The sequence below is a fragment of the Geotrypetes seraphini genome, chromosome 1, assembly GCF_902459505.1.
Source record: "Geotrypetes seraphini chromosome 1, aGeoSer1.1, whole genome shotgun sequence".
NCBI classification, from domain to species: domain Eukaryota; kingdom Metazoa; phylum Chordata; class Amphibia; order Gymnophiona; family Dermophiidae; genus Geotrypetes; species Geotrypetes seraphini.
This window is the reverse complement of record NC_047084.1, coordinates 60,460,108-60,472,854: the sequence shown is the minus strand read 5'-3', so window position 1 is coordinate 60,472,854 and position 12,747 is coordinate 60,460,108. Positions and strand designations below refer to the sequence as shown.

Genomic DNA, 12,747 nt, shown 5'->3' with positions numbered 1-12,747 from the left:
GAAAGAAAGAAATATTGGATTTACAAAAGAAGGAAGTGCAACCAGAGACTCATGAAATCACCAGACAAAAAGGTAGGAAAAATGATTTTATTTTCAATTTAGTGATCAAAATGTGTCCGTTTTGAGAATTTATATCTGCTGTCTATATTTTGCACTATAGCCCACTTTTACTAAACAGCAATAGTGGTTTTTAGCACAGGGAGCCTATGAACGTCAGGAGCTGTGAGGGGCATTTAGCGCAGCTCCATGCGCTAAAAACCGCTATCACGGTTTAGTAAAACGGGAGGGGGTGTATTTGTCTATTTTTGTATAGGTGTTACTGAGGTGACTGCATATTTTAAAGTCAACTGCCTTGACCTCTGAAAAATAAACCCGATTACAAATGATAATTAACATTTTCTCTGCGTACAATGTGCTTTGTGTTTTTTAAAATTTTATTGTTGGTAGATCATTTTGATTTGGTCATTTTAAAAGTAGCTCGCAAGCCAAAAAAGTGTGGCCACCCCTGCTCTGTACAGTGGCATCACAGAAAAAAGAGCTAAAAAAATTAAGACACTCTAGAACACAGTTCTTCAACCGCCGGTCCGCGGACCGGTGCCGGTTGTTCCGCCACTTATTTCTGTCAAATGGGATGATCAGTGACACTCAGAAAAGCACACAGACAATATAAAGCATAAACAATCACACTTTATTATACATATATATATATATAAGAATAAAATATCATCACCGTATCTCAGGCTAACACTCTACCTTCACAATTGGGAACCCCTCAATAGATAGGCGAGTAGAAACGGGAGACTGTCCCTTTTAGGCGTCTTGGATTCTGTATTCCTGGAGACGTCTTGGGTTCTAAGGTTAGAGGCAAGTCCCATCTTTTATATTGGGTGAAAAGCTGGGAAAACTGCTTGCCTCTTAGTAAGACAGCTGGTACTGGTCCTTTGTTATTTGTTTTGACAACTCCTAGGTCAAGGAGGTCAGATAAGCAGACTTGAGGAGACATGTCACGTATTATGCTGAGTTCATTTACCCCCTGGGTATAACATTCCACCCCTGGATACTCAAGTCTGCACCTTACAATTAAGTAGTCCTCCGAATAAAAAGTCATCCAAATAAAGGGATAGAGTGTCCGTTTGTATTCACAATAGGTAAACCCACAATTAAGAAATGTTAACATAAGGATAGTTAAACAAAAATATAGAGTAAGGAATGAAGAAACACCTTTTGTGCCGTAGCCCTCCCTCTAGTAAAAGCATTCCACCAAGGGGGTGTAGTGGTAGCTTTAATGTGATCTGATTGCTATATTTTGCATGGCTTTCTTTATAGATGGCAATAAAATACATCGGCAAAAGAAAAATTAATATTTACATTTGATATAAACATATTGAAAAGGGAGCTTGAATAACAGGAATCACAAGTTCAACAGTCCTGCTAGCAACAAAAACATTTTTATAAAGAACATGGTTCATAGATGACACATTTGTTTTATTTTGTTCATCTATTTGTTGCCCATGATAGGTGGGAAACCCTAATTGGGGTCCCAATGTCAAAGGCATCACCATAAAAGGACACATTGTTTCATTTCAAAATTACACCATTTTCTATCTAAGGGTACAGAATGTGATGTGGTTTTAAATCAATGAGATAAAGTTAATTCTTTGTGATATCATTAACGACATGTAACATTAACTGATCATATCGTAGCGTTAGTTCATAATTATGTACAGTATTTGGCACCCATTCACCTTCCCATCTAAATACATCTGCTACTCTGGAGCCAAAATATGCTTGCTTGCCAGCCAGTATTTTAGAAACAATAGTATTTATTCTACATTTAGGTAAAGGCAAAATGGGAAAATTAATTTTCCCTTCATAAATTATTTCCCTATGTTCTAAACCTGGTATTCTTGCATTCCCTAATATTTCTTGCTAATTAGGCATTTTACTTGAAAGTATCACGTATAGGGAATCATGGAAATTAATAATCTTCTTAATATTATATTTGTGCTCTTACTCATGGCTTACATACATTTAGGGTAGCATCATATTCACCATCGATCACTGCAGTTATCTGGTATACTGTTTTTCTTAGCAGCTTTGGTTAGGGTCTGGCTATGCTCCAGTTTCAATAGGCTTGCTATGCCACTCACATGCCTTCACTCACGTAAGATTCACGTGCACCACCCCCAGAGACCAGCCCTAATGTGAAGTGGCAGGATATAGGCTCACTTCTATTCCCAAGTCGGTGCCACATAATAGCGTCATGGCACGGCACTGTTTGTCTGGTTGCGTGTCATCATCTTCTTGATCTGGTGAAATTTTCTCTTAACCCAGCATGTTAGCCAAATCATAAGAATAAGAGAGCAGAGCTGACCAATTCTATCACAAAGGGATGAAAGTCTATATGGAATAACATTTCCCAGTACGTGATTTTCCAAGGAAAATATTTCATCATGACTGTTTAGCTTCAATGCTTTAGTTACATTAAACACCCCTAGTGGTAAACGAGAAGAAGAAAAAAAAGAAAAAAAACACTTTATGTACAGAATGTATAACATGTGACACCATACTGGTGTGTAAGGTAGTATTTGTTTGAGATAAGAGAAACAACACTAATGCACTTAAAGGTATTCTGTAGGACATTCAGAACATACACCTTTTTATGTTCTGGGCATAATTATTATGTCATCTAAGAGAGACCATACACACGTACAGAATGTGATAACATTTGACACAATACTTGTGTGTAAGGTAGTATTTGTGTGAGATAAGAGAAACAACACTAATGCACTTAAAGGTATTCTGTAGGACATTCAGAAAATACACCTTTTTATGTTTTGGACATAATTATTATGTCACTTAAAAGAGACCATATACACGTACAGAATGTAATACCAAAATAACTTATGTCAGAGATGTGCACTGCACTGTTTATACCTGGTAAGTTAAATAAAGAGAGACCATTTTTTATTTTATTTAGCAAATATCAAATACCAATGAACACCATTTTACCAGGTATAAAGCTTTCTAATTTTTTCTCTTCAGATATCCTCTTATAATATAACCCCTAACTAAAATATAATTGGGCTGTATGAGCCATAGCATAAAATCATTATGAGCATGGTTTTCATAAGATACTTTCTTGTAAGTGGGGGAATCTTTTTTGGAAAGGGATATGGTACCATTCGGACTAATAGAAGGGGTGGAATAAACTCTGGAAATGGCCAATGTGCAATGTTGGGGTACCCCATAAGCTAAAACAGATAACACATAACAGAAACAGACAAACACAGAGCTCCGGCATGCTTTCTTCCATCGGTAATGATTCAGGGTTGAATTTAATCTGTAAATAAGCACACTATTAATCAAAAGAGTCATAAACAAATTTGGTATCCATTGGATTCCCACTATCAGGTCACAGTGCTGGAAGTATTTTAAATGTGGCACAGTGAAATTGGTTCTCCGGACCATGTCTGGATACTAAGCTTCTAAAAGAAAGAGAGATAGAAACTTAAGTTAATTGCTCTATATAGTTTTACTGGTCTTCTTTTCTATTTTCTTCCATTTCAAAGCTCTGTCACACAATCGTAAGAGGATGCAAGCAGGGAAGTTTTAATCTATAAAATATACAAGAGAGGTTTACGTGCAGGTACAGTGGTTCACAATGTTAGTGTTTGAGGTAAAAGACACATTTGCAAGACACATTTGCAAAATTACTTGGAGTGCAACTTCCTTATACTATCTAACAAAACTTTATACATTATAAAGGTACCCCATATGTTACCCCAGATGTGAAATATGTTGCCTCCAGAATCCAAAAAGGCCCAAGTCTGTTTTTTACTTTGGGGAGAAGGGAAGTTTACAATTTTCTGTTTAACTTTCTCTATCCCCTCTCGGCATCCTTTTGCCCACTTTCTGCTATAATCTTGTGATAGAAAGTGGGACTATGTAAGTATTTTTGTGGTAGTCTGGTAGATGTATATTGCCTCCCTTGCCAAGTGGATGCAAATTGTTCTGGACATTGCTCCACTATAGGAATAGGAAAAAAAATGCATTGGTTCTCATAGGAATGTCTGGCAATTTACCAAAACTATAGATTCCATCGGAAAGCTGTAATGTTAACCTTTAAAATTTGTAATATTCTTCCTGCTTGTATAATTTTCCCCCCAATCCTGATATTTATATTCCTCCACCCCAGTGTCCATTACAGCTTGTACCTTTTGCTCCCCAGATTTCTACTAAATATTTATCTCTACCTGTGGACGCTGTTCTAATTTGGTCCAGGCAAACACTGAGGCTCGGCATTCACATTATTGATCCTCCCAACACTTCCACCCTTTTAAATCAGGATAAAGAATGGAAGCAGTTTCCTCAGGGGGGGCTGTTGGCACCAAAATATCCTCCCTCTCTCCTTTGTTCACTTGTGCTTGTGGCATAGATTTCTTTCCCAGTCCTCTACTTTTGTACATTCCCCATAATGTCCCTGTATCTTTTCCATCTATTTCTTCCCTCTTTACACCATCTTTTATTAATGCCAAAAACATATTCCTCCAAGACACCCGATTAGCCCTGTTTGAATTGGATTGTCCTTTTCTCTTTTTATCAAAAGTATTTTGAGGTCCCCAGTCCCCCCAATCTCCTAACTGTCGGACCGCTTCTAAGGCTTCCAAAATAGTCCTGTCTATTTGATTGATCAACAAAGTTATCATTACCTGTTTGTATGCTGGTGCAGCATACTTAATAATTTTATTTCTCATGGACACAGTAAAAGGTAATGACATATATATGTCAGTGTGACCTATTACTAAGGCTACCTTCATAGTCTCCTCCTTAATTTTCATTTGAGCATCTTTTAATGTATACCAAATTTTATCATTTGAGGGCCAATCCGATTCAAGTGGATATCGCTTCGTGACACCCCTACTAATTATCTCTAATAAAGACCATTGGGCATTATTTGCAGGATAAGGATCCTCCCGTAACGCATTTTGTACTGCTACTTCTTGACTAATTTGAACAAATTTAGGGGCATCTGTGGCATCCCACATAATCCCTGCTGCGCCCATCTCCTGCACCCGAATTACCCATTGTATTAGTGGTTCCCCAGGCTGCAGTGTAAAGCGTGCCATCGTATCCATGATTTCATGTGGAGTAACATCCTCCATAACATTATTTCTAGTTAGATTTTCTCCTGTTTGTAGACTTCCCTGTAATCTTTGTCTCCTCACAGGCTCTGCTTCTAAACTTTCTGCCTGTTCTCCTTCAACACATATATACTCCTCACTGTTATTATAATTTGAATCCCAAATATCCCCATCCCGTTTGTTTGGATCCGGCAGATGATAAATTAAGATTTTAACTTTTCTGTAACTCACTTTCCGCCTCCGTTTTTTGTATTTATATCGTGCACATCGCACAGCCTTATCCATTAACAACTTATTCTGACATTGTAGCATTCTAATGGCATGCTGTTGATTACACCTTTTATTTTCCAGCTCTCCTGATTTCAATTGTAATTCATGTTTAGCTTCATGCAAATTCCTCCAGTCTGACAAAAATCATCTTTCCTTGTCTAGAAATTACTTCTTGCTCTTCTCCTTTTGAGATTTTCACCTTTTGTAAGGAGGCACATAATTCATGTGGATCCCCACTTCCAAAAGTACAGGATTCACTTAATCCTGCTTCTACAGACCACCCAGTGGCCATTAATTTACCTATACTGTCATTCCCATGCGGAATGGAGGGATTGGGAGCCTGCTCCTCAACCCCTTGTTTCCTAGATAGCTTTTCTGACCACATTGATCAACCCCACTTCTGGTACCAATTTGTTCCGCCACTTATTTCTGTCAAATGGGATGATCAGTGACACTCAGAAAAGCACACAGACAATATAAAGCATAAACAATCACACTTTATTATACACATATATATATAAGAATAAAATATCATCACCGTATCTCAGGCTAACACTCTACCTTCACAATTGGGAACCCCTCAATAGATAGGCGAGTAGAAACGGGAGACTGTCCCTTTTAGGCGTCTTGGATTCTGTATTCCTGGAGACGTCTTGGGTTCTAAGGTTAGAGGCAAGTCCCGTCTTTTATATTGGGTGAAAAGCTGGGAAAACTGCTTGCCTCTTAGTAAGACAGCTGGTACTGGTCCTTTGTTATTTGTTTTGACAACTCCTAGGTCAAGGAGGTCAGATAAGCAGACTTGAGGAGACATGTCACGTATTATGCTGAGTTCATTTACCCCCTGGGTATAACACCGGTCCACAGAAAATTCCTGCCGGTCCGCACAGGACCGGCGAGATGGACGCCGTTAAATTTCCTGCCCCGGTGGTGTTCACAGAAATCTTCTGTTCCTCCCAGCCTCGGGCGATCAAGACAGGCTGCCAACGTTGGCCATTCCCTCTGTGAGTCTCGCCTATGCGGAAACAGGAAGTTGAAACAAAATGGGCGGGACTCAGAGAGGGAAGGTCCCGACGTTGGCAGCCTGTCTTGATTGCTGCCCATGCTGAGTCGCCGAAGAGGGCCGCGGGTAAAGTGCAGGCAGAGAGGAGATGGTCAGCGTGAGCGGGGAGGTCAGCGTGTCGATTGGGGCCATCAGCAGCGTTTGTGCTGAGAGTCTGCCCACGTGCAGGATGCGGCAGGTAGGGGCCTCCGGCTCATCTTGGACGGCAGAGCCTGCGGTGCAAAGCTGTTTTTGCCGGCTTGGGGAGGGGTGGATCACGAATGTGCAGGGCACAGCAGGAGTAAGATAATGGGGAGCCTTCAACAGTGGCTGTCTCCTCTCCTAGCAGCTCTGTACTTACCAGGGCAGTGATTCACTTTGGCAACTTCCCCTTTCCTCAGAGGCGGCAAAGGACCCAAGGCTGCCTAAGGAAATCACTGCTGCAGGCAAGTACTGAGAGCTGCTGGAAGGAGAGGAAGCCACTGTTGGAGGCTGGGAAGCTGATGGATAAAGGGAGAGCTGCTACTGCACCTGGAGAGAGGTAGAAAGAGAGATGCTGCTGGGAGGGGAAGAGGGAAAGAGAGCTACTGTTGGATAGGGGGGAGGAGGGAAGGGAGAAGGTAAAAAGGAAGGAAACAGCTGGCAGGGAGATTAGAGGAGGGAAAGGGGAGAGACAGGAATGAGAAAGTAGAGAGAGATTGATGCTGGAAAGGGGGTCAGCAGAGAAATGAGAGAGGGATAAAGATGCTAGATCTGGTGTAGGAGAGATAAAAATGAAGAAAGCAGTGAAGCTGGAATGAATGATGTAAAAAGGAGAGAGGAGGCACAGGCTGGATAGAAAAGGGAGAGGGGCATAGAAAGAAGTCAGATACATATGGAAGGGGGAGAGGCCATACAGTGGATGGAATGGGCAGATGCTGGAAGGAAGAGTGGAAAGAAGATGAAAGCAGAGACCACAAAAGGTAGAAAAAAAATCATTTTATTTCTATTTTGTCATTACAATATATCAGATTTGAAATATATATCCTGCTAGAGACATAACTGGGGACTGCAAAGCCTAACACTATTCCTATCATGTGTGACTGCAGTATTCTGTGTAGCATTCTGTAATAATTTGGCTTGTTCAGTTTTTTTGATAGTAGAGGGGATATATGTGAAGGGGAGGGGAGACAGGGGTTTTGTTGGTCCTTGCTCTGAATATTTATATTTATAAAATGACAATTGTCCAGAATATTGTTTCTTTTTATACTTTAATAAAATACGTTCAATATAAAATCATAACTGAGGCTTGTGCAGATGGGATCAGATGGTTTGTGGGGACCGAGCTTGTGGAGACGGGGCGAAAATGTGTTTTTTTGTTATCCCAGGACAAGCAGGCATGATATTCTCACATGTGGGTGACGTTATCTACGGAGCCCCGATGCGGAAGCATTTTCAAGCAAACTTGATTGAAGATTTAAGTTTGCTCTGCTGCTCCACGCATGCGTGCCTTCCTGCTCCACTAGGGGGCGCATCCCCTCGTGGTCTCCAGTTCAAAATTTTCCGCTGAGCCTAGAAGTCGTGTTTTTTCAGGCTCTGCCCCAACTGCCTTCTAGCACCGCAATTTTTTCTTGTTTTTCTCGATTTAGTCGCTGTGCGCGAGTTTTTTTCTTGTTTCAACTGTTCCTGCTTCGTTTTTCACCGACCCGGACGCTTCCGGGTCCCCGTGGCCGCGTGGCTATTCGAGCCGCGGCCAGTTTAGATTCTATGTCCCGGCCTTTGACCGGCTTTAAAAAGTGCTCCCGGTGCGAGCGGCTTCTTTCCATCACAGACCCGCATCGCCGGTGCATCCTCTGCCTGGGGGCCGCTCATCCAACCGACTCCTGCCCCCAGTGCGCTACTTTCCAGAACCGGACCCTCCGTCGAAGGAAAGCCCGAATGGCAGATCTTTTCGCCCCAGACCAACCCTCTACCTCGGCCTCGAGGTCGGCCCCGGCCTTGACCTCGGCCCCGAATACCTCGGCATCGCCTCGAGACTCGAACCCGAAGTCCTCGGGACAACAGAAAACCTCGGCTCCGGGTAAGTCCCCTCTTCCCTCTTCAGGTTCTGTATCAGCAAAGAAACCGGCCTCGGGGATACCGGCGACACATGGCGGAAGTCCCATGCTTACAGCCCCGGCGAAGCCTTCCAAGCCTTCGGGCCGTGCCTCCACCACACGGGAATACTCTGATACGAGGTCGCCCCCGGTGGAGTGCACCGAGGCAGTTGACATGCCCTCGATGCTGTCCGTGCCCGTTTTCCAGGACCTACTCCGAGCGATGATCTCGTCGGAGCTGTCCGCTGCAATGGCCCATTTGCAACCGGCCTCGACCTCGACCCCGTATGTGCCAGACCAGCCTGAGCCTCGCATCGAGCCACCTCGAAGAAAAGCGCGCAAGCTTCGCCGCATTCCATCCTCCTCGGACTCCTCACCGAGGCACCCGAGGCGCTCTCCCTCCACAGACTGCCGCGGTGCAAAACGTTGTGCTAAAACGACAGAAACCTAGAACCGCCGTACCTCCAAGAAGGCCCGGGGTTCCCCCACTCTACGAGGCTGTTCACCTACACCTCGTACAGGACCGCTAAGGGTGGCTAAGTTATCACTCTCCAACCCGCGCATCCTCCGAACTCCCCCTCGGACCGGGACTCCGACCCAAGGTTGTAGGTCTTCACCGAGGGAGTCCGGGTCGAGGTCACCGATTCGACACCGATCGGTACCTCAAACCCCGACATCGTCTCCGAGGGGCTGCTCGAGATGTCGGAGATCTACGACCCCGGAACACTTTCACAGTACTTCCCCGGTCTCGGAGCGTGGATCGGAGCAGGAACCTCGATACTCGAGGGAAGCCTCCCCATCCTTCTCCACCCGACGGAGGTCTCGTTCACCGACCCCGCACGGGGCCTCGGGAACATCTCGCCCATCCTTCACTCGCTTTGTCCAGGACATGGGCCACGCTTTGGACTTAGACCTCCAGTCTGACTCCAGATACTCTAAGGAATACCTAGCGGAGCTGGATATGCCATCATTGCCCAGAGAGTCCCTCCGCTTACCGCCTAACCCGGTACTCCAACAGGCCTTCTTCAGGAACCTGGAGACCCCCTACATGGTCACAGCCGTACCCTCCAAAATGGAGGCCAAGTACCGCACAGTACCCTACCCGGGATTCGAACAACCACAGCTCTCCCACCAGTCGCTGCTAGTAGAATCCTCCTTGAAAAAGGCCCACCCATCCCGGGTCTCAGCCGCGGTCCCCCCAGGCCGAGAAGGCCGAACCCTAGACAAGTTCGGCAGGAGACTATATCAAAATGCCATGATGGCCTCTAGGGTGCAAATCTACACTTTCACCTTCACATCCTACCTCAAACACCTCATTGGACTATTGAGAGCCTTTGAGACTGACCTACAGGCCTCCCGCCAAGGAGTGTCCCTCTCCAACCTGCGCCTCCATCTATTCCACGCGGCCTACGATGGCTTCAAACTCTCCTCCAGAGAGGCAGCCTTTGTTATCGCCATGCGCCAACTAGCTTGGCTGCGCCTGGTCGACATGGACCCCAACTTACAGGACCGGTTGGCTAACCTACCCTGCGTGGGAAAAGAACTGTTCGACGACACAATCGAGGCGGCTACAAAACGCCTCTCCGAACACGAATGCTCGTTTGCCTCCCTCGTCCGGCAAAAACCTAAACCGCCCGCGCCCAGGCCGTTCAGGGCCCCTCCACGCCGCTACCCACAAAAATTCACTCCTCCCTTCTCACGGCCTCCACCCAGGCGTCCGCAAGCCCACCACCGGGCCATGCCCAAGTCCCAACCGCCTGCGACTTCCAAACCATCCCCGTCCTTTTGACGGGATTCGCGGAAGGGGGCGGGCCCCCTCCGCCATAGTCCCAGGCCTCCTTCCCATCGGGGGCCGCCTCAAAGCCTTTTACCCTCGCTGGGAACAAGTCACGTCGGACGCATGGGTCCTTGGCGTGATCTCATCAGGATACTCTCTCAACTTTCGGGCCATTCCTCCAGACAACCCCCCAAGGAATTGCCCTCCCAACAGGACGCAGCTACCCCTACTCCTCTCCGAGGCTCGAGACCTGCTTCGCCTCAGGGCAGTGGAGGAGGTTCCCCCCGACCAACGGGGGAAGGGCTTCTACTCCCGTTACTTCCTGGTACCGAAAAAAACGGGAGACCGACGCCCAATACTAGACTTGAGACGCCTCAACAAATTTCTAGTACGGGAAAAATTTCGGATGCTTTCCCTACCGACCCTCTACCCCCTGATCGACGAGGGCGACTGGCTCTGCTCCCTCGATCTGAAGGAGGCGTACACATATGTCCCAGTACACCCCGCTCACCGCAAGTTCTTGCGTTTCCAGGTAGGGGACTGGCACCTACAATACCGAGTCCTCCCCTTCGGCCTAGCATCATCACCTCGGGTCTTCACCAAGTGCCTCGTGGTGGTCGCAGCAACCTTACGTTCCCAGGGCCTCCAGGTATTCCCCTACCTGGACGACTGGCTGATCAAAGCCCCGTCCAGGGAAGGGGTTATCTCAGCGACCCAACAGACTATTACCTACCTACAAAGTTTGGGGTTCGAAATAAACTTCCCAAAATCCCAACTACACCCCTCACACTCCCGACAGTTCATCGGGGCCACGCTGGATACGGTTCGCCTCCGTTCCTTCCTCCCCCCTCCACGCCTAGAGGCGTTAGTAAGTCTGAGTCAAAGGATCTCTCTGCTGACCTCGGTATCAGCTCAACAGATGATGACTCTCCTAGGCCACATGGCCTCCACCGTCCATGTCACACCCTTCGCCCGCCTCCATCTGAGAATCCCTCAATGGACCCTGGCCTCTCAATGGCGTCAAGACCGGGACCCGATCAACTGTCCCGTGACAGTGACTCCTTCCTTGCAAAGATCGCTCCGCTGGTGGGCCGACTCTTCAAATCTTTCCAAAGGTTTACTCTTCCTCGCCCCTCATCACAGCAAGGTTCTCACCACGGACTCGTCAGAGATCCACTGCCTCTGCCTCGGTTTCCCTCTCTACTATCACAGGGTCAGGGTTCGCTGTTACATCCCAATCTTCAATCTCTTCATCTGAATGCTTGGTTTCTTTCCCCCTGACTTCTCTCCCCGTGTCTCAATCAGTCAAGGAGATATTGGAGGCCTCTAGAAAGACCTCAACGAGAACCTGCTACTCCCAAAAGTGGACCAGATTCTCAGCCTGGTGCTCCTCTCACAGCCAGGACCCGGTATCGGTCCCCGTCTCCCTGGTCCTTGACTATTTACTTCAATTATCTCACTCCGGCCTAAAGACCAACTCCATTCGAGTACACCTCAGTGCGATTGCAGCCTTCCATCAGCCCCTGGAAGGGAAAGCCCTCTCGCTCCACCCCCTAGTCTCTCGCTTCATGAAGGGTCTTCTGAATGTCCACCCTCCTCTCAAACCTCCTCCGGTGGTTTGGGACCTTAACGTGGTTCTGGCTCAACTAATGAAACCTCCATTTGAGCCCCCAGACAAATGCCATCCAAAATTCCTCACTTGGTAGGTGATTTTCCTGCTTGCGCTCACTTCCGCTCGGCGAGTTAGTGAGCTCTAGTGGCGGACCCACCCTTCACGGTATTCCATCACGACAAGGTGGTACTTCGCACTCATCCAAAGTTCTTGCCTAAAGTAGTGTCTGATTTTCATCTCAATCAGTCCATTGTCTTACCTGTATTTTTTCCCAAGCCCCACTCTCATCCCGGAGAGGTGGCGCTCCACACTCTTGACTGTAAGAGAGCGTTGGCCTTCTACCTCCAACGCACTCAACCACACCGGAAAGTCCCACAATTGATTTTGTCCTTCGACCAAACCGGTTAGGTCACCCAGTCTCCAAGCGCACCTTGTCCAACTGGTTGGCCGATTGCATCTCCTTCTGCTACGCTCAGGCCGGTCTCGCACTGCATGGTCGAGTAACGGGACACAAGGTCCGAGCGATGGCAGCCTCCGTAGCATTCCTCAGGTCCGCACCTATTGAGGAAATCTGCAAGGCTGCCACATGGTCTTCGGTTCATATTTTCACCTCCCATTACTGTCTGGACTCTGTCTAGGATCGATGGCCGGTTCGGCCAATCAGTTTTGCGAAATCTATTTGCCTAAATTGCCAACTTTCCTCCATCCCTTTTCAGTTAGCTTGGAGGTCACCCACATGTGAGAATATCATGCCTGCTTGTCCTGGGATAAAGCACAGTTACTTACCGTAACAGGTGTTATCCAGGGACAGCAGGCATATATTCTCACAA

The 12,747-nt window shown here is 46.6% G+C and overlaps 1 protein-coding gene across 6 annotated transcripts in view; it reads left to right on the top strand.

Moving 5' to 3' along the window:
- The window catches only part of ZNF131 (zinc finger protein 131), a 195,275-nt gene that overhangs the window by 51,995 nt on the left and 130,533 nt on the right, over window positions 1-12,747 (top strand). Inside the window, exon 1 of one of the 6 annotated variants that reach the window (XM_033931943.1) lies at window positions 31-72. The exons of the other annotated variants lie outside the window; for them this stretch is intronic. Coding sequence (XP_033787834.1) covers window positions 52-72 — 21 coding nt within the window. The 5' untranslated portion in view covers window positions 31-51. Of the gene's footprint in view, window positions 1-30; window positions 73-12,747 lie in introns of those variants that run through there. 6 annotated transcript variants of the gene reach the window in all.